At 41.0% G+C, this 22,042-nt stretch overlaps 2 protein-coding genes and 1 long non-coding RNA gene across 6 annotated transcripts in view; 2 read left to right on the forward strand and 1 right to left on the reverse strand.

Moving 5' to 3' along the window:
• Positions 1 to 2,212, forward strand: part of smad5 (SMAD family member 5) — a 30,040-nt gene extending 27,828 nt beyond the window's left edge. For both annotated transcript variants that reach the window (XM_061788576.1, XM_061788575.1), the window contains one exon: positions 1,325 to 2,212. In XM_061788576.1, the coding sequence (XP_061644560.1) occupies positions 1,325 to 1,468 (144 nt within the window). In that variant the 3' untranslated portion in view covers positions 1,469 to 2,212. The remainder of the gene's footprint in view (positions 1 to 1,324) is intronic.
• A 6,384-nt stretch (positions 2,213 to 8,596) lies between these two features.
• On the reverse strand, positions 8,597 to 9,548 carry LOC133485171 (uncharacterized). The gene is made up of 2 exons (XR_009790628.1): positions 9,308 to 9,548; positions 8,597 to 8,800 (listed from the first exon to the last, which is right to left on the reverse strand). It is a non-coding gene; the product is annotated as an uncharacterized LOC133485171 (long non-coding RNA).
• Positions 9,411 to 22,042, forward strand: part of LOC133485165 (tectonic-1-like) — a 34,534-nt gene continuing 21,902 nt past the window's right edge. For all 3 annotated transcript variants that reach the window (XM_061788574.1, XM_061788572.1, XM_061788573.1), the window contains exons 1-5: positions 9,411 to 9,766; positions 11,870 to 11,987; positions 12,308 to 12,441; positions 13,725 to 13,876; positions 16,511 to 16,613. In XM_061788574.1, the coding sequence (XP_061644558.1) occupies positions 9,475 to 9,766; positions 11,870 to 11,987; positions 12,308 to 12,441; positions 13,725 to 13,876; positions 16,511 to 16,613 (799 nt within the window). In that variant the 5' untranslated portion in view covers positions 9,411 to 9,474. The remainder of the gene's footprint in view (positions 9,767 to 11,869; positions 11,988 to 12,307; positions 12,442 to 13,724; positions 13,877 to 16,510; positions 16,614 to 22,042) is intronic.

Raw genomic sequence — 22,042 nt, forward strand, 5'->3', positions numbered from 1 at the left:
AATATGGTTTTATTTTAATGCCACATTGCCCACCCCTAAATCAGAATCATGGGAAATTCTAAGGGACTTGGTGAAGATCTAAGAAGGGGAATTGTAAAGTTACACAATTTGGGAATGTTTTCTTGAACCATTTCTGAACTATTGCTGATACCAAGATCAGTTAAACCAATTGTAAGCAACCGCAAGTTAGATGTGCGTGTCTCCAATTTGTCATGAGCTTGAAAATATCACCAGCAGATGAAAGGAAATTGGTTGGCATGTTCGAAAACTACCCAGGAACCACCTGGCCTTAAGTCCGCTATTGGCCTGCAGACTGCTGGAACAGAAGTGTTACTGTACACACCCAATCAAGTTATTCATTGCCATGGACTGAGAGGGTGCCGACCAAGAAAGAAGCCCCTGCTTGGAAATTGACACCTTCACATTTCATTGAAGATTGCAGCTGTCCACATGGACAAGCCACAAACAAACATTGTACAGTCAGACAATACCAAGACGTAGTAAGACGTCAAAGTAAAGTAAGGCTTTCAAACGCTACTAACAGTCAAGCATAGTGGGTGTTAGCATTATGCTCTGGGCCGGTCAGTGGTACTAGTGCACTGTGGATGGAGGACTACCACCATTTTTTTTTTCTTTCTCAAAACCGCCTCAAATCAACAACTTGGCCACATTGGGTTCACCTCCTGTTGAAAACCCAGACTGGGGATGAAATGGTTTAATGTTACACCATGATAACCTTTCACACAGTTCGTATTACTGTTTGTAATTGTTACCACTGCCGCTATATTTTGTATCATATTTTGTGCTGGGTGTGTGACATTGCATTGCCAATATGTTTAGTATTCAGATCCCTCTCGTGACTCATCAAAAAAGCGACTAGCAATACACTTTTTCTGGTGTTATTGGAGCCTTTTGAAAACCGTGACACTCCCACCCAGATGCAGAGTGTGCGCGCACAGACGCCAAGTGAAATGAGTTTTCCCCTACGTTGTAGCTAAGAAAATCACAACCAGATTCTGCTTCAAAAAAAAAAAAAAAGTCTGGTTTAAGTTGCTTCAAATATTAGTGATCTCTTAGCATTTTGACCCTGTATGCATTTGAGAACAAAAAATGAATAAAACTTTACTCGCACTTTGAAAAAATACAATACGATTTATTCTGTAGTCGGCGGCACGGTGGATGACTAGTTGGCACATCTGCCTCGCAGCTCTGAGGTAGAGTTTGCATGTTCTCCCCGTGCCTGTGTGGGTTTTCTGCAGGTACTCCGAATTAGGTAGGTATTGAATAAATATCTTCCCAGTATGACTTGCCTTCTCCCCTCCAGGGCTGGGGCGCGGAGTACCACCGACAGGATGTCACCAGCACACCCTGCTGGATCGAGGTGCACCTCCACGGGCCGCTTCAATGGCTGGACAAGGTCCTGACTCAGATGGGTTCTCCCCTAAACCCAATCTCTTCTGTGTCCTAATAATAGTGGATTTGGATTAGACTTTTTCTTTATTCCCCCCCCCCCCCCCAGCGGCAATTTTAATTTAAGGTGGTTTAAATGGCCGAACTGTTTACACTTGTTTGGGAAGGGATGTTGGACTGGAATGGCAGCAGCAGTTGAAATGTTTCATGTTACCCAGAGAGAGACGACAAACTAGCAGTGATGGAGTGGACGGCCACATCTGCATCATTTGACTCATTGTACACCTTCGATACATCCAATTTTTATCTTTTTCCACCTATTGGTTACTTCATCTGGTTATTTTATTTGCCTGTATGTTTAGTTCTGAATTGCCGCTCCTTAACTTTGACCGTTAATTCAGACTTTTATGGAATTGTTTTTTGTCTTGATGTAAAGAAAATAGACTGACAGACTCAGATGTCACAATCTTCCATTAGTCTATAATTGTAGAAAGAACACTGAGCTACTGCTTTTCTAATCTGATAGTTTTTGATGTGGGAGATCGATCACTGAATAAGTTCTTTTTGCCATAAGCTAACACCATTGTCAATGTTACATCTGCTGCAGTAGAAGTAGTCATATAAGAGCAATTTTGGCAATGGACATCTTAAGAGTGACTGTATTGTCCACACTCACTCTGTTAATATTGTGCACTTGAATTATGTGGATGCATATATTAAATGTTGCCGTGGGTTACAAGACCTTATCTTGATGAATGACTTCATTAGCTCCATTAATTAAACAGGTTTTTTTTTTTGGTTACCATGACTTCGATTTACTTTTTGTTCACTTGACACAAGATGGAAATTCAGTTGTCAGTTCATTATAAAATGGATCTTGAAGGAATCCTCAACTCACCTGGTTAACTATGTATACTAATAGAAACCCTCGATTCTTTTACTATCACATGACTCTACTACGTATTTTAATATATGAATCCATTACTGCTAGTTGTCTACACAGATTTATCTACTGATGTTCTATACTGCTAAATGTGACTATGGGCAGGGATTGCCTCTCCAACTGCTCATCAGCCAATCGCAGAGCACATATCGGAATTAGGAATAATTTGCCTCGTTATGCTATACATGCAGTAATAGGATTTTGTTTTTTGGGGTTGTGTATACACATCACAATCGGAATCATCTTTATTTGCCAAGTATGTCCAAAAAACACAAGGAATTTGTCTCCGGTAGTTGGAGCCGCTCCACTACAACAACAGACGGTCAATTGACAGAGAACACTTGCATACGTCTCTTTTCACGGGGCGGTGAGAACAACAATGCGCGCAGTGGTAATGGAAATAAGTGCAAGCGCTAAAGTGCAGTTTTAGTGGAGATTGTCCTGTCTGGCTACCCTTTGGGGAAGGAAGCGGTATAGGAGGAGGGCTGGTGGCTGATGGGGAAAAAGCTGAGTCTGTGCCAGGACTTAACAGTCTTCGGCAGCCGCAACCTCCTCCCGGAAGGGAGGATCTGCCATGATCTTCCTTGCCCTCCTCAGTGCTCTGGTGTCATGTAGCGACTTGAGGAAGGGCAGGGGGCAGCCGATCACCCTCTTGGCTGTACGAACCCCCCCTACTGCTTGGCCGGTGTGGTGGGAAACCATGTGAGGATGGACTCACGATGGATCATAACGGTATAGGAGTTGGTCAGCATGTTCCTCGGCAGCCTGAACCTTTGAAGTTGCCGGAGGTTATACTTCCTCTTTGCAGCCTTTACGACGGCCGTGGTGTTCAGCTCCCACTTAAGGTCTTGCAAGGTGAAGAGTAGGGGACACTGAACACAGCCCTGCGGGGTAGCCCGTACTGGTGGACCTGTAGCTGGATATACACTTACCCAGCTTCACCTGCTATCACGTCAAAGCCTAAAGATAAAATAAGCTTGGCTGCAGTGTTAGCACAACAGTGCTAAGAGTGTTACCTGCATTGACTTTTAGTAGCGTTTGGCTAAGTTGTGGCAGTTGGGGATATTTGTGATAAATTAGGCCAATAAGCAAGCTAAGCACACTCCGCTGCATTTGCCTCCGGTGATACTGAGGCCTATAAAAAAAGACAGATAGGACCTAGGTGTAGCTCCATTAGAGAAGCCAAGAGACAACACAGGTTGAGGCTGGAGCATTACTACAACCTCACAACACCATAGTGCCCCTCCCAAAGAAAACCTAGTAACCTGTCTAATTCACTACCGTCCCATTGCAATAACCTCAGCTGTGATGAAGCGCTTCGAGAAAGTAGTCAGGAAATGCATGAAGAATGCAGTCCCGAAAAGAGGTGGGTATGGCCCTCTTCGACCCCCTCCAGTTTGCTTATAGTCAGAACCGCTCCATTGAGGTTGCCGTAAAGACAGTCATCCGTGCAGCCCTACCTCGAAAAAAATGGACACTTAATGTATGTTCAAATGCTGTTTATTGATTACACCTGTCCCGGTGCTATGAAAAGAATCTCTTTAAATTCCAAGGAGATGATCATCGACCCGAGGTGGAGAAAAGAGCAACTTGCAATGCTTGTCTGTTAGACTCAGCTGGAGAGGGTGACCACCTTCAAAATCTGCAATACTAACATCAGCAATGACCTCACATGGAACAACAAAACACAGCACATCATCGGGAAGATGACCCAACAGAGGCTGTATGTACTTCTTTCTCGTCGAAGTTGATAGATTTTGGAAACTGAACTGCTTAGCCATTTCTAAAGCGACGTAGAGGAGAGCATCCTGGCCAACTCCATCACAGTATGGGAAGGGAAGTGTACCATAGGACAGGAATGCTATACAGCGTGTCATTAAATGATGACCCAAATGAAAATAAACAATTATGTAACATCTGTGATAATCAAATCACTCCCAGTATCATATGTATAATAAGGATACGGTACTGTGCTCCTGTGCGCTCTCTCTTGAGGCTGCTGTATCAAAATTAGTCTGATTTTGTTTCCTTGCAGACAAATACCTCAGCATCTGGTTGGACAGCAGTCTGGATTTGAAATATCATGTCAATGCAGTTGTCAAGAAACTTAAGTTCACCAACGATTTCTTTTTTTTTTAGGGTGAAATCATGCGGCAAAGAGGTGGGTATGGCCCTCTTTCCATGGGTGAAATGTGCTCCGCCTTCTTGGACAATTCACCCTCGAAAAAGAGAAACTGGTCTCGAAGGCTTTGATTGATTGATTGAAATTGCATGGCACGTGTGTAGAGCTTCTGTTGAGTGCAGATTAGTTTTCACAGTAGAGCCTGCCGCATAACTTATTCACATCACCCTGCTGATCGAAAAGAAAAAAATAGCATCTACACAGAAGATTGTTACACTTAACAGTTTATTTAAGTATGTTAACTTTAATGTGAAAAATAGCAGTATCTCTTTCTGCTTCACACATTTTTAAACAATGTAACAATATGCAACCTGCAATTATTCACAATATAGAATAAACAAAATAGATCATTTAAAAAATTTCATTTAAACGACATTAACTAACAATGAAGACATTAAAATGGAAGCACAATTTCAAGGTTATGATAGCTGTATTGTTTTTAGCAGCAGATATTGACCTTAAATACCATTTCAGTTCTTTCATAAAGACACAAAGAATAGGTTTTCCCTTAGCAAATTTCAATTTGTGAACATAAAACTTGGTAAGAAAGATGATGGGGTTATTTATTTGTATTTATATGCAGTAAATAATAAGATGAGGAGACGAGAACCAGCAGTCATGTCACTCGACTCTCCACATACAAACTGAGTGTTTTGACATCAACTCCAACTCCCTTTGACTCTTTCATCTCCCTCAGCGACCATGCACCAATTTCTCTCAATTTAAAAGTCGAATCAAGTTTGGGACCACCACCAACAAATAAAGGAATTGTTTTACAATTATTATAGCAGCTTATATGCATCTTTGAACAACCCAGACCAAAGTGAAATTGAAACTTTTATTAAGGACCTAAACATTCCTCAATTAAATACACAAATTAAGACAGCCTTGATATTCCTTTAACCATCACAGAATTACATAACGCATTAAAAAGTATGCAATCGGGACTAACAGCTGGCCCAGACGGAATCCCCGTTGAATTCATTAAACATTTCTGCCAAATACTAGCACCTCTATTTTTCAGAACAGTCAAGGAGATAAACGTTAAAGGTCAAATTAGTAGCCATATGAACACAGCTTCAATTAAATTATTACTAAAGTCAGGAAGAGACCCCACTCTCCCAGCTAATTATCGGCCCCTATCACTGATTAATGTAGATTTCAAGATTATCGCGAAAGGCCTCGCAGCGAGACTTGAAAAGGTACTCCCGTCGATAATCCATTATGACCAGACAGGCTTCATTAAAGGTAGAAGTTCCACAAATAATGTCAGACGTCTGTTAAATTTAATAAGCATGTCACAACGTAAAAAAACTAAACGCAATCATCATGTCACTTGACGCAGAGAAAGCTTTCGATAAAGTTAACTGGGCTTTCCTGTTCTGATTATCCTACTCCTAGGAGTTTGACACAGGGGTGTCAAACTCATTTTTGTCTGGGCCGCATTGTAGTTAAGATTTCCCGCAGGGGGCCATTAGAACACTGACACCATAAAAATGTTTAATCACCAAATCATATTATTACCATTACACAACAAATTGAGGGATAACTAGTTTTGAAATCAGAAGACAAGGATAATAGTTTGTTCAAGTATTGTTTAAGTTACTGTAGAAGAAGGGTTTGGTAACAGAAAAATGCAATCTCTCAACATTATTGTTTATTATTATGACAATTTGTAATTTGGGTCCAGATTTTAGCAAAAATCACGGAAGTTGACGAGCATGATTTGCTTTCGCGGCCCACATAAAATGATGTGGCGGACTGCATCTGGCCCCCGGGCCTTGAGTTTGACACCTATGTCCAATAGGAAACATTACGTATTGAGGTCGTAATATTTCACCAAACTCACAGAGCTAACCAATCTAAATTATACACCACTTCCGGAAAAAAATCTCATCTGATTTAAGACGCTGGAATAACTTGCCGATATCACAACTGGGAAGAATAGCGACAAAAAAATGAAAACTTACCTCCAAATAAATTATTCATTTTCAATGATTCCATTTAAGACCACATTCAAATGGTTTCAAACCTTAAGATTCTGCTGTAATAAATAGTTATTCAAAAATATATGTATGCTCTCCCCAATCTGTCAGAATCCAGATTTCAAAATTAATAATATAGCCCTTCATTTTAGTACATGGGAACAACATGGAATGAATGAACTGTTCCAAGAATTCCAAATAATAGCCAGAAACTTTCTTCAATACAATAAATTAAAAGCAGCAATAAAAAAAAGAACACCAACACTCCAGAGCACCCGCGAACTGCCGGAGTTCGTCAAGCAAATAGTGAAGCTTCTCCTGCAAAGTAAAATCTCTCAAAAGTTTATAAATTAACATACTAAATCAATGCACTTACCAATCACCAAATGGGAAGAAGACCTTTCCATGTCTGCTGACCGTAGCTACTGGATACAGATTTGTAACAATACGTTTAGAATGACAAAAAACACAAATCTACAGTTTATGCAATATAAAGCGCTCCATAGAACACACTTTACTTAGTACACTATGCATAAAATGGGCTTCTGTCCATCTAATATATGCGTGCCATGCACCAAATATATTTTCATGCAATAGGGGAATGCACACCAATTCAATGCTTCAATTTACATAGTGAATTCCACCGCAATTCAGTTGTACAGTCGGGTTCACGACCCTTGTCCTGTCCTTCGCTCCAACACTCATATTTAATGTTTCATTGTTGTAGATAATGTAATGACTTACTTCTCTCATCCTGTTTACAATTAGTGATTTGTCTTTGGTCTTTGTTTCTCTCTCCCTTCTAGAAACTTTGTTCTGTTCGACTGATCAACTGATCGACTCTGATTCTCAATAAACTTCCATGATAATACAACCCCAATTCCAATGAAGTTGGGACGTTGTGTTAAACATGAATAAAAACAGAATTTAATGATTTGCAAATCAAGTTCAACCTCTATTTAATTGAATACACTACAAAGACATTTAATGTCCAAACTGATAAAATTTTGTTTTTAGCAAATAATCATTAACTTAGAATTTTATGGCTGCAACACGTTCCAAAAAAGCTGGGACAGGGTCATGTTTACCACTGTGTTACATCACCTTTTCTTTTAACAACATTCAATAAACATTTGGGAACTGAGGACACTAATTGTTGAAGCTTTGTAGGTGGAATTCTTTCCCATTCTTGCTTGATGTACAGCTTCAGCTGTTCAACAGTCCGTTGTCTCCGTTGTCGTATTTTACGCTTCATAATGTGCCACACATTTTCAATGGGAGACAGGTCTGGACTGCAGGCAGACAAGTCTAGTACCCGCAAGCTTTTACTACGAAGCCACGCTGATGTAACACGTGCAGAATGTGGTTTGACATTGTCTTGCTGAAATAAGCATGAAAAAGACGTCGCTTGGATGGCAGCATATGTTTCTCCAAAACCTGTATGTACCTTTCAGCATTAATGGTGCCTTCACAGATATGTAGGTTACCCATGCCACTGGCACTAACACAGCCCCATACCATCACAGATGCTGGCTTTTGAACTTTGTGTCCACAACAGTCCGGATGGTTCCTTATGCACCCACCTGTTCCCAATTAGCCTGCTCACCTGTGGGATGTTCCAAACAGGTGTTTGATGAGCATTCCTCAACTTTCTCATTTTTTTTTGCCACCTGTCCCAGTTTTTTTTTTTTGGAACATGTTGCAGCCATAAAATTCTAAGTTAATTATTTTTTGCTAAAAACAATCAAGTTTATCAGTTTGAACATTAAATATCTTGTCTTTGGAGTGTATTCAATTAAACATTATGACATTATTGACTGTCATTTACAAAGATTTATATTCAAGTTTCAAAAATGTCTCATTTCAACAACGGGGTTCACGGTTGTAAATCAAACACACATTTGTTCAAACAGTAAAGTAGTATTTGAAGCCGCAACATTTTCACATTATGAAATGTGTGTGTACGAAATGTCACCTTCAAAACATCTACAGGGCTTCACAGGTCTCGATGACTATCTCACTGTACTGAAAGCTGAGAGACCAAGTTATGTATTTGAAATAGAATCATGTTTAAAATGATTTTTTATTTTTTTATTTGTATTCTTTATTCTCTTTGCCAGTAGCAAGAAATCTCAGTGTCACTGACGCACGCAGTCTGGCAGTGATGGCCTTCCTCATTTTGGTGTCCTTCTTGCAGATGAGCGGCTCCACTTTACCGAGCAGGAAGTCGAAGTCTTCCACATCCATCCTGAGGAGATCTCGGAAGGGCCTCCTATCACGCTCCAGAAATGACGTCACACTTATACTTTAGACTCAAGTTTCTATTCGATTGACGTGCAGTGCTAGCACTAGCTAGCTAGCTACGATGTTGTCTGCTTGCTGGCGGTATTAAAAGTGCATGAACGTTACATTCAAGCTCTCCTTGAAGAATGGCTAGACCATATCGTCGACGTTTTTTTTCTTTCTTTTTGTCGTTCTTTTCAGCACAATCATAAGTAGCGCCTGTTCCTCCATGATTATTGTTGTCGCTGCTATGGTAACGGGCTACATCCGGTAGCGTTGACGCGACTTCCGGTCCCGCCTCCGCCGACAGTTTGATTTCACGAGATTTAGCCCGGTGATTGGCGCACTGTAGCTCACATAAAGCACACGAAAAAGGTGGTTTGCACTGCAGCAATAATACCACATATACACGTCGAACAATACAATGTATACGGCACATTTCGCGTGACACAAAAAAACTTTCGAAGTGATAAGAGACCGATTATTACAGGAGCTTCTACTTACTGTTTCCACTCGAAGCAGCCGTCAACTCAGAAGAAGGAGCTCAAAAAGAGGCGTGTCGTATATTCCGATTCATATGTGTGGAGCGGAAGCGGAAGTTGTCGGGTTGATCTCACTAAGTGCCGGGAAAATCCTCCGCCGGGCTTCATAGTGACGACGGCTAACAAAGCATGACGCTTTCGGTTACTGTGATTTGGGTTGTCGTCTGCTGCGTGTATACGTTCGTATTGTTTGCAGTAGTAGTCACCTCAAATGAAAACGTAACAGGTTACAACGTGAGTTCGACAGCATTTCCCGACCGGTATTTCGTAAACAAGGACTCTGTGGCTACTTCAGCGTTTACTTCGGCGAAGCCCACTGACGTTGACGCGAATTACAATGTCACCGAAGCGACAACTCGGCAAGCATTTAATACTGACCCCCTGCCTGTCTCCGGTCGTCTACCGACTCCCGCGGATGACGGTAACCGAGACCTCCACGATTGATTTCAAACGACTTGCTCTGTCCTTAAGGCTTCGCTGCTTCGTACAGTACGAGCGTCTCATTGTATTTTTACTGCCTGAAGTGAATATTAATTTCGTTTCTGAAGTCATATACGTAGCAAATACAGACATGAATGGTGTGGCGTTTATTTTTATTTTTTAAGTACACCCCCCCCCCCCCCCCCCGCCCCCCTGTATAGTTCCACACGTATTGCAGATTTATGGGTAATTTCCATATAATTTGATCAATAACGGCAAAGAGCATTTCGCTCGCCACCAATTGTGCAAGTTCTCCCACTTGTAAAGGTGAGAGAGGCCTGTCATTTTCACCATAGGTATACCTCACTATGAGAGACAAAATGAGGAAGGAGAAAAAATACAGAAACTCGCATTGTCTGATTATTAAAGAATTTATGAGCAAATTATGGTCGAAAATAAGTATTTGGGCACCTCCAGACAACGCAGACAATTTCTGGCTCTCACAGATCCTGTAACTTCTTTAAGAGGCTCCTCTGTCCTCCACTCGTTACCTGTATTAATAGAACTTTTTCGGTAAAAACTCGACTTGTCATCATGCGTTGGGGCTGCTTTTCTGCAAAGGGACCAGGACGACTGATCCGTGGAAAGGAAAGAATGAGTGGGACCATGTATCGTGAGTGAAAACCTCCTTTCATCAGCAAGGGAATTGAAGATGAAATGTGGCTGGGTCTTTCAGCATGACATGGACCCCAAACACATCGCCCGGGAAACGAAGGAGTGGCTTCGTAAGAAGCATTTCAAGGTCCTGGAGTGGCCTAGCCAGTCTCCAGATCTAAACCCCATAGAAAATCCTTGGAAGGAGTTGAAAGTCTGCGTTGCCCAGCGACAGCCCCGAAACATCACTGCTCTAGAGGAGATCAGCATGGAGGAATGGGCCAAAATTCCAGAAACAGTGTGAAAACCTTGTGAAGACTTACAGAAAACGTTTGACCTCTGTCATTACCTACAAAGGCTATATAATAAAGTATTGAGATGAAGTGTTGTTATTGACCAAATGCTTATTTCCCACCATAATTTGCTAATAAGTTCTTTAAAATGTGATTTTTCTGGATTTTTTACCCCCGCCCCCTCATTTTGTCTCACAGGTGAGGTATACCAATGATGACAATTACAGGCCTCGCTCATCTTTTTAAGTGGGAGAACTTCCACAATCGGTGGCTGACTAAATATGTTTTTTGCCCCACTGTGGCCCAATTAGTTTCCTTTTGAAAATCAATTATTTTGACTGATTTGAATATTTTAATCATTGGCAGTTGTTATCCTTCAAACTATCATAAATATTAAAAAAATATATATATTCAGAAGTAATATTTTTCAAAATTTTAACAAAAATCATGAAACTTTGTTTCGGACACCTAATGGTGAAGACGGTAAATTAAGTTGCATGATTTGCAACTTTTTCTGAAGATGCTAATTATATTTTTGTATATACATGATATTTCCGTTATTCCGATATGCTTTTTTTGTCATGAAAACTAACAAATTCAGTGTCTTTGTAGTGAATTTTTTGGTTCTTGTAAAAATGGTCCTTTTTTTGTCACGCAAGCTGTCTTTACCGTTAATGTCACAGGAGATAGACTCATGCTGTTGCAATACAGCATGAGGGCACTGTGAGTGCCAGGATGAGACGGGCATTTTGCATTCACATAATGGCAGACAGCAAATTATAAGGTTATTTCCGAGATATGTATGAATTTTTCAAAGTGTCGGAACTATTGCATGTCGTCATTATTGCAATTTTATAAAGATGAGTGCAATGTGTTTAATGAGAAGTTAAGATCAAGAATGCAATTTCATTAATTTTATTTATTTTAAGTTTGAAGGGCAACGTAAATTGTGTAACGCACACAATTTTTATGAAGCCGTTTATGTCTTTAGCGGTATGCAAGTTTGTCGTTACTGTTATAAAAAGACATTTACTGTCAAACGAAGGCGGCATAAAAGAATTGCTAAATTAGATTTTTGTTTTCTTCCCCAAGTGTCTTTACCAGAATTGATGAAAATTATATGAATATGACCCTTATACAGTATTTCTGTGTGCTAGTTGGCAGTGTATGTTCCTGTGATGAGCACAAAGGTGTCTGTGACATCAATTGCTGCTGCGACAGAGAGTGCAGTCAGGAGATCGCCCTGTTCACTGGCTGCTCAATGGTCACCGTCAGGCAAGTGTCCGCACACGTTTGTGGTGGTGCGGGTGAGACTGAATGTATTGCTAATTGTGGGTTGCTAGTTTTTTTCCACCATTTCAAACTGTTGCTTTTCCCACTCAAAAATGATTTTATGTTACCATGTGCTTGCACGCAAGAGCTCCAGTCTATTCACAACATTTGATCTGCATTCCTCATTGAGACCCAGAAATGTTGCAGACCATTCATTGAAAACAAAACAGAAAACTGGCTATGTCATGATACATTATTAGAGGATGAATACACAGCAGCTTGTGTTTTTTTTCTTTTTTCTTTTTTAATTGTTCTTCTTACAGTGGCAACAAGGAGTTGTGCAGCCATGCTGCAGCATCATATGGTTTGCAGTATACTGTAGAGGGCTACTCAGAGCTGCAGTCCTTTGTCCAGAAGGAGATTCGTCATCACAGTTTATGCATTCAGTCACATTATCGTAAGTCGAAATCGTCTTTGTTTTGATTAGAAATGATTTCGACATTTGTAGGTCTTCAACCTTAAAAACACAGCGTTCACATTGCATAAACACACTGACTATAGACAGCACAGTGGGGAATGTGGCTAACACATCTCGCTGAAAGTAAAAGGTTTTGGGTTTGTATCTGAGCTCGACCACTCACTGCGGATAACTGGTTTCCTCCCAAATTCACAAAACATGCATACAAGGTTAAGTGGACACTCTAAATTTCCAAGAGGTATGAATGTGAATTTGGATGACTGTATGCGCCCTGTAATCGACCGGTGACTGACTGCGACCTAGTTAAGGGTGGATCCCGTCTTATGCCGGAATTAAGCTGGGCTAGGCTCCAGATTCCTACAATAGAAAATGGATTGATGGATGGATATTAATACACATCAATCTACACCTTTTTTTAATCTTATATGAATCGTCAAAACTAACCTCCCCTCAAAAGTCTTTCAAAACGTGAGGCCAGTTCCTTTATTTGTGCTGTAAACCTGAACACATTTGTGTTTGGCATCAACCTTGAATATGAGATAAGAGATCAGCATTTGTGATTTTTTATTTCCAGGTATTTACATCTGGCTCTGCACAATTTAGAAGATTATTTGTAACAGAACAATGGATGAAGTCGTTGAAACAGATTTATGACTACTGTCGTGAACAACAGAGCTTTGAGCCCAAACTCAAGGCAAAAAGAGTTAAAAAAATATATATATAAAAAACAAATTAGCAATAGGCTGGGTTTAGTGCACAACCAGCCAATCAGATAAGGGAGAGGTATCCTGAAGATGTGAGGCAAAAGGCATTGTCGAGAAACAAACACAATCAGATGATATTCCATTCATTCAATAGCCAATATTTGTGCAATGGGTCTGTTATATTATTTTTGCCGCCATCTCTGAGCTTCACAATTGTTTTTTTTCCCCCACCCACAGACAGCACTCTGGTTTTAATGTTGGTTCCATCTAGTATACACATCTGGGGCAATAAAACACTTCTGTCAGTCACATGTTCTAATGCTTTTGCTCACATGAAACAAGCATATCTGCGGTCTCGCCGGAGACTGGGGTGCTGGGTGTCATCTTTTCATGGCGTGTCCGCTACACCTGTATTCATCTTTTGATTTTAAATAGCCCACATAAAAAAAAATAAAGGAATTGGCCTCACCTTTGGAGGGGATTGTATGTACAATTACTTCATGTAATTTGCTTCATGTCCAAATTTGTCTAGATTGCTAATCTAGTTATTTGTTTTAGGTGTTGATGGATTTTATTTTGCGGCCCCTACTCTGCCACTGGCCAGAAACTTTGACTCGCTCTTCAAACAGTTTAATAGGTTTGCTTTCAGTTCACCGGAGAATAATGACATGTCTACACGTACTCCTGCTGTGCTCCACAAATTTTATCAGGCAAGTATGTTTAAAGAAGTGAGAGTTTTGTATTTTCTGTCTTGACTTTTAGACACAATGGGCCTCATTCACTAACTGTGCGTACGGACAGATTTGTGCTTAAATTGTGTGTACGCAGGTTTGACTTACAAATCTGCGATTCATCAATATGTTGATACAGTGGCACCTCCATTTAACGGACCCTGATTTTACGGCTCTCGGAAGTAACGGACCGTCTGGACAGTACATCTGTCCAAAAATTGTTTCCAGTTGTCACGTAAACCGGCGCTGACAAAGTTTTAGTTCCAGAATTAGCAACTGTTGTTTAATGGCACTGTGGCGCAATACAGGCAGAGACTGGGATGCACGTATTTCCGGGTCTCAGATATACAACCCCTATTCCAATGAAGTTGGGACGTTGTCTTAAACATAACTAAAAACAGAATTGAATACACTACAAAGACACGATATTTAATGTTCAAACTGATAAACTTTATTGTTTTTAGCAAATAATCATTAACTTAGAATTTTATGGCTGCAACACGTTCCAAAAAATCTGGGATAGGTGGCAAAAAGTTGAGGAATGCTCATCAAACACCTGTTTGGAACATCCCACAGTTGAACAGGCTAATTGGGAACAGGTGGGTGCCATGATTGGCTATAAAAGGAGCTTCCCTGAATTGGGGCCAGGTTCACGTCTTTGTGAACAAGTGCGTGAGAAAATAGTCGAACAGTTTAACAGTTTGAGTTGTTCCTCAACGTACAATTGCAAGGAATTTAAGGATTTCATCATCTACGGTTCATAATATCATCAAAAGGTTCAGAGAATCTGGAGAAATCACAGCATGTAAGGGGCAAGGCCGAAAACCAACATTGAATGCTCGTGACCTTCGATCCCTCAAGCGGCACTGCATCAAAAACCGACATCAATGTGTAAAGGATATCGCCACATGGGCTCAGGAACACTTCAGAAAACCAATGTCAGTAAATACAGTTCGGCGCTACATCCGTAAGTGCAACTTGAAACTGTACTTTGTAAAGTAAAAGCCATTTATCAACAACACCCAGAAACGCCGCTGGCTTCTCAAGCTCATCTAAGATGGACTGATGCAAAGTGGAAAAGTGTTCTGTGGTCCGACAACTCCACATTTCAAATTGTTTTTGGAAATTGTGGACGTCGTGTCCTCCGGGCCAAAGAGGAAAAGAACCATCCGGACTGTTATGGAGGCAAAGTTCAAAAGCCAGCATCTGTGATGGTATGGGGCTGTGTTAGTGCCAATGGCATGGCTAACTTACACAACTGTGAAGGCACCATTAATGCTGAAAGGTACATACAGGTTTTGGAGAAACATATGCTGCCATCCAAGCAAAGCGTAAAATACGACAACGGAGACCCCGGACTGTTGAACAGCTGAAGCTGTACATCGAGCAAGAATGGGAAAGAATTCCACCGACAAACCTTCAACAATTAGTGTCCTCAGTTCCCAAACCTTTATTGAATGTTTGTGTTTAACACAACGTCACAACTTCATTGGAATTGGGGTCGTAAAATATGACTAGATGCAACCAACAGACGTTCCTCCTGTGGCTACGTGGTGGTCATTTTGATATTGGCGACATTCCATCCAAGGCAATGCATTGACATTTGGCAGCCATGTTGAATGTGATAAAATTTACAGGCTATGCATGATGGCAATGCTATCTGTTGTCACATAGTGCTCTACGTAGTGAGAGCGCACATGGCTGCGTGTTAACTTATCAATGTGCATGTGTATTTGTGTATTTGTGTGTCCTCGCTACAGCTCTCTTGTGTGCAGTCTGACGTCACTCAACGAGCAGAAAGTGTGATCAGACCGCTCGCATTTCCTAGTTTTTGCCAGGCTTCAGTATTCTTTCTAATCCCTGTGATATGAGTTATATATTTTTCTGTGATTCTGGATGCACAAATGTGATATGAATTGATCTATTTACACACACACTGCCACTGGCGTGGTTGAATTGTGACGTACTCCGTTCGGCGTATATGGCTCGTATTTTTTCTTTTGCTTCCAATGCTAATGTCATACATTTTTTTGAGCTACAAATGCTTATTTGCTGTGTTATATTTATTGATGATCATGTATTTTAACAGCGTATGCTGTGTTTGGTGCTCCTCTGCTCTTAAATTGTTTTTGTATATGTATGTTTTGTGCCACATTCCCTGATTTAACTTTGGAATTAATTCAAAATGATTAACATAAGGCGATATGTGGTCAGCTTCTATGTTTAGAAAGCTTTTCGATAATAACAAATTTTTAAAGATAGGATAAAGATTAAGAAAGTGATTAAAGTTTTGGATCAGCCGTCTCTTGTGACATAAACTTCCCTCATTGGCTGAGATGCACTTGACGGATGTCCGGATAGGGGATTAGGGGTGCAGTTTATGCAGATTGCAACTCGCAGTCACAAGCCCATCATATAGAATGCATTCTGATTCATTAACATCCGCAAGGTGGTGTGAAGACGGTGCTGTTGCGTGTACGCTCACCTTGTTCGCAGGGTGAGAACATTTCTATAGTACTACAGTAGTATAGTTCTATTTATTAGTGAATGGGGCCCAATATTATTTAGGATAATCTATGTTTGATTAGCAAATTGTTGGTTTCTTTCTTTCAGTATGGAGATGCAATGATGTCCGCTCAAGTCAATGGAAAAAGAGGAATCTTTTGCCTGCCAGCTACCAGTGTTTCTTTCCAATGCGTTGACCAGAGTCCTGCAGGTAGTTAATACTATTCACACTCACACTTGTATGAACATACTTGACAGGATTGGTTTGGTTAAAATAGTTCCGGTAGTGCTATTTGTTTGATCAAGTGTGAATGTTATTTTTCAAAGTGCACAAAAAGTAGAGCGAAGTGGGAATGTTGGTGAGGGTTGGGCCCATTCAGATTAAATGTGAACACTACACGGCCCAGTGCTCAACATGAATGAGTGCATCCACTTTAAAACGTTGCCTTTTTATCCATTTCACAGTGGTGAAAAAAACTAATTTCGGAATATTGATGATAAGACTCACCTGTGGATGAATTCTTGTGAATCACCAGTTCAGCTCGTCATCACAACTCAGCAAACATCAACAGCTTATATAGCACTAGCAACATGTTTTTGACACCAATAAAACAAAACTTTGTGTCTGTGTGTGTGTGTGTGTGTGTGCGTCCGTGCGTGCGTGTGTGTGGGTGTGCGTGTGCACGTGTGTGTGTATGAAGTGTGAAGGTATTTAGAGATGGAGAAGTAGGAAAAATGAGAAGACAGATGAAGCTGAAAGGTAGAACTTTGTTAATTAGAAATATTTGTGCAGGTTTTTCCCTCTACAAAACCAAATTGTTGTGTTGTATTTAAATATTTAATTTGATATTCGATAACTAAAAAATGATGGCAGTGCTTTCACTGCATAATTGAAAGATATTGATATTACTGTGGTAGTAAAAAAAAAAAACATGACTATCTAATGATTTTAGATACGCTCCACTGGTGCAGTTAAGAATATAAATAGAATTAGTTTTATTTTAAAGATGCTGCACCCAACTAAAGTACATTTACTGTAGTTCAGCTACTTTTGCCGTTCTATTATAGTTTAGCTTGCTACATTTCTCTGGTGGGCATCTTTAGTGGAGTGAACCTGCATGTAATGTAGAATAATTTATGGCTTAGTTCACTATTTTTTTACAACTAGTTTGTCCAAAACTGAGTATGGCATATTTAATAATAATTCTGAAAGGTATGGTAATTTCTCGTGTATAATGCAAATTGTTTTCCCTCCCAAAAATTGCCAAAAGTCAATTGTGCGCATTATACATAGGTATAGGGGGAAATGGAAAAAACCTTCAGATTTTGTAATATATACCGCCATCTAAAGGTTTTGAAAAAGCTGTACACTTTCATTCCAATATGCCACCGAGAGGTAATGAGAAAGGTGCACACTTTCATTCTAATATACCACCGCCACCTAGAGGTTGTGAAAAAGGTGTAGCCTACACTTTCATTCCAATATGACAGGGGTACGTATGATTGCATATATGTACAGTTGTGCTCCTAAGATTACATACCCTGGCAGACTTTGTGAAATATTGTTTTTTTAAAATACAACTGATGACTGAACAATAACCATCATTAATTTATTTGATTGTTTTGTTTAATGATCATGCTTTTCTGAAATGCTTGACAGTTTAATTTGAATCCCATTAAAATAAAATTAAATGTGTTTCGCCTGGCCCTTCATGTTTTCTTTAAAGAATTGTACCCATCTTACAAATTCTGCCAGGGTAATCAAACATATGAGCACAGCTGTGTGTTTTCTCATTTACTAAATAAAAGTAGGGGTGTGAATTTCAAAATAATTGCAAGTAAATCAAAAGAATTAACTGTTCAAATAAAGTGCTTAACTTCAGTATAATTCTTTGAAAAAACTAGCAAAATACAGATAATCCTTCATGTTTTGAGCATATGGGTAGAAGCAAAATCATGCATTGTAAAAATGCATTATACATAGGTAGAAGGGTTTTCCAGAATTTTGAGGTCAACTTTGGAGGTGCGTATTATACATGGGTGCGCATTATACACGACAAATTACGGTTATTATTTTCATTATAATTGCATTATTTTCACGACCATAAGGCGCACTTAAAAGTCTTAAATTTTCTCCAAAATGGACGGGGCGCCTTATAATGCGGCACGCCTTATGTGTGCACAGAGTTCCCAAATCTGTAAATGTTGTTGTGTGATGAGCGCTCCGCTTGACTGACTGGGAGCATTTCCTGCCGGCACGCTGCTTGTATAGACGAAAGGTGGACGTGACTGAGGACAGCATGCGGACGTTAAAGGCTGCGTGTGACAGGACGCTAAAGTCACGGCCCTGTAGGTATATAGCGCCGGTATGTGCATTGCGCAAAACAACATCGGTTTGGCTAAGGACCCCCGAAAATGGCACCTACGAAGCACAGTTTAAACTGCAAGCTATCAGTTACGGGGAGGAACATGGGAATCGAGCAGCTGCAAGAGAATTCAAGATCAATTAATTCATGGTTCGCAAGTAGCGGAAGCAGGAAAACGAGCTTCGCCAAGAAGACGAAGCTGAGTTTCCGCGGAACCAAGGCAAGGTGGCCCGAGTTGGAAGACCAATTCGAGCAATGGATTAATGTTCAAAGAACAGCCGGGAGAAGCGTCTCTAAAGTCACGATTCAACTGAGTGCAATAACTCAAAGCTTTCCATCATTCCGGGAGGCTTGACGAAGAAACTCCAACCGCTGGACATCGGTGTAAACAGGGCGTTCAAAGTGAAGTTGCGAGCGGCGTGGGAGGGATGGATGACAGATGGCGAACACAGCTTTACTAAGACTAGGAGGCAGCGCCGGGCGAGTTATGCCACAATTTGTGAATGGATTCTGGATGCTTGGGCTAACGTGTCTGCTTGCACTGTTGTTCGAGCTTTCGTAAAAGCCGGCATTATTGCCGAACGGCAACGAGACTGACTCCGACAATGACGAGAGGGAACCTGGCGTGTTTGATAGAGAACTTGCCCAGCTGTTCATTTCGGATACAGAAGATGAGGACTTTGATGGATTTGTGGACTAGAGCAGTGATTTCCAAACTTTATGGAGCCAAGGAACATATTTTACAATCGGAAAATCTCACGGCACACCAACAAACAAAGATGTCACAAAATGTTTCACATTAATTTCTGTATGTACGTCCTGGCATTGAATAGAAAACCATTCATTTGTTCTGTCTGTCACTATGTCTCACTGGCATAAATAGATGAACAAAGATACATTATTTATTGTAAGTGTAATTTTTTGAGCAATTAAGTACACAAGACCGAGACTGTCTGTTGTCGTGCAAGAGCGGCTCCAAATACCGGAGATAAATTCCTTGTGTGTTTTTTGGACATACTTGGCCAAATAAAGATACATATAGGCAAGAACTTAAATGCACGGTGAAAACAGGGAAAAAGTGGACCACCGAAGCAAAGATAGAACTTCAAAGCTGTCTAGACTGCACAGACTAGAGTCTCTTTGAAAATTCAGCTGGCAGGCTGGATGAATATACGGACACTGTCACATCCTGTAACAGTTTCTGTGAAGAAGTGTGTGTACCAACAAAGTCATTTCGCACGTTCCATAACAACAAACCGTGGTTCACTGCCAAACTTAAGCAACTTTGGCAGGCTAAAGTATCGAAGTGGGAATAGGGCCCTGTATAATCGCGCTAGAAAGCAGCTGACTAAAGAAATTAACATTGCAAAGAGAATCTATGCAGTAAAGTTAGAAAAACTGTTTACCGCTAACGACTCTAAATCAGTCTGGCATGCATTACAATCGCTAACCAATTACAAGCGACCTATCCTCCAAGCTGAAAACAATAAAAGACTAGCTGACGACTTGAACCCCTTCTACTGCAGATTTGAAAAGGACACTTTCACAACCCACACCCACCCAGCCGCACCACCGACCACCATCACACCTCTGACTTCTGCGTTGACCATCCACAAACAGGATGGGAGATGTATCTTCAAACAACAAAAGATTAACAAAGCGGCAGGCCCAGACCTTGTGTCCCCATCCTGCCTCAAAGTCTGCACGGACCAGCTCGCTCCAGTCTTCACACAGATCTTCAATAGATCTCTGGAACTGTGCGAAGTACAATCCTCTTTCAAACGCTCCACCATCATCCCAGTCCCCAAGAAACCTGCAGTATCGGGTTTGAATGACTACAGGCCTGTCGCCCTGACATCTGTGGTCATGAAGTCCTTTGAGGTCAGCTCTGCGGATGATGCAGTCAACATGGGACTGCACTTCATCCAAGAACACCTCGACGGCGCGGGGACCTATACGAGGATACTGTTCGTTGACTTCAGCTCTGCGTTCAACACCATCATCCCCAAACTCCTCTTCTCCAAGCGTCTCCAGCTCAGCGTCTCGCCTGCCATCTGCCAGTGGATTTACAGCTTTCTCACGGGCAGGACACAGCAGGTGAGGCTGGGGGAGGCCACCTCATCTACAGGCAACACCAGCACAGGGGCGCCCCAAAGTGTGTCCTCTCTCAGCTGCTCTTCTCTCTGGACACGAACAAAGACGGGGACGAGTCTGCGTATCGACAGGAAGTGGAGCGGCTGGAGCTGTGGTGCGGCCGACACAACCTGGAGCTGAACACCCTCAAGACTGTAGAGATGGTTGTGGACTTCAGGAGGCATTCCTTTGCACAATGATCATTGCACCGGACTATTGTTCTATTAGTCATTTCAAACTGCTCTAATTGCTCGGGGACTCTGCATCTTTTTGCACAATTGTCCAAAAAAATAAAAACTCTACGAGCTTTACCTCATTACTGGCAACCTTTTATTGCTCAGTGACAGTTTTTTTTTCTTTATGTCTCAAACATATTCTCTGTCAATTGACTGTGGTGCTAGAGCGGCTCCAACTACCAGAGACAAATTCCTTGTGTGTTTTTGACATATTTGGCAAATAAAGATGATAATCATTCTGAAATCAGGAATTCAAAAAAATAGAATACTGTGAAGAAATCAGCCCAAATTTTGCAGGCCATAAATGTTTTAAATGGAGTGTCACACACTAATATTCTACTAAACTCAAAGCACCTGCACAGGTTTCCCCAGGTGTCATTAAATTGCTTCAGTTTGGTTCAATTGTCTCAGTTGGGTTCAATATGGGGAAGACTGTAGACTTGACAACTAGCCAGAAGATATTATTGATACCCTCCATAGGAGGGGTAAGGGACAAAAGTTCATAGCTGTTCACAGAATGCTGTGTCCAACCATATCAATGGAAAGTCCAGTAGAAGGACAGAATATGGCAGGAGAGGATGCACCAGCAAAAGAGATGACCTGGGGCTTCAGCGGATTATCAATCCGAGAAGATTAAAAAATCTAGCAGAGATACAGAAAGAGAGGAATGAGGCGGGAGTCACAGCTTCAAAAACCACCACAATCAGACGCATCCGGGAGATGGGCTACAACTGTCGGGTTCCTCGGGTCAAGCCACTTCTGAGCTTGTGCCAACGTAGGAAGCTTCTGGACTGTTGGCCAGTGGTCCAAGGTCCTCTTTTCCGATGAAAGTAAAGTCTGCCTTTCATTCGGGAATCAAGGTCCAAGGATTTGGTGGAAGACAGGTGAAGAACAGAACCCAAGCT

Source organism: Phyllopteryx taeniolatus, chromosome 10, assembly GCF_024500385.1.
Source record: "Phyllopteryx taeniolatus isolate TA_2022b chromosome 10, UOR_Ptae_1.2, whole genome shotgun sequence".
In the NCBI taxonomy this organism is placed as follows: Eukaryota; Metazoa; Chordata; class Actinopteri; order Syngnathiformes; family Syngnathidae; genus Phyllopteryx; species Phyllopteryx taeniolatus.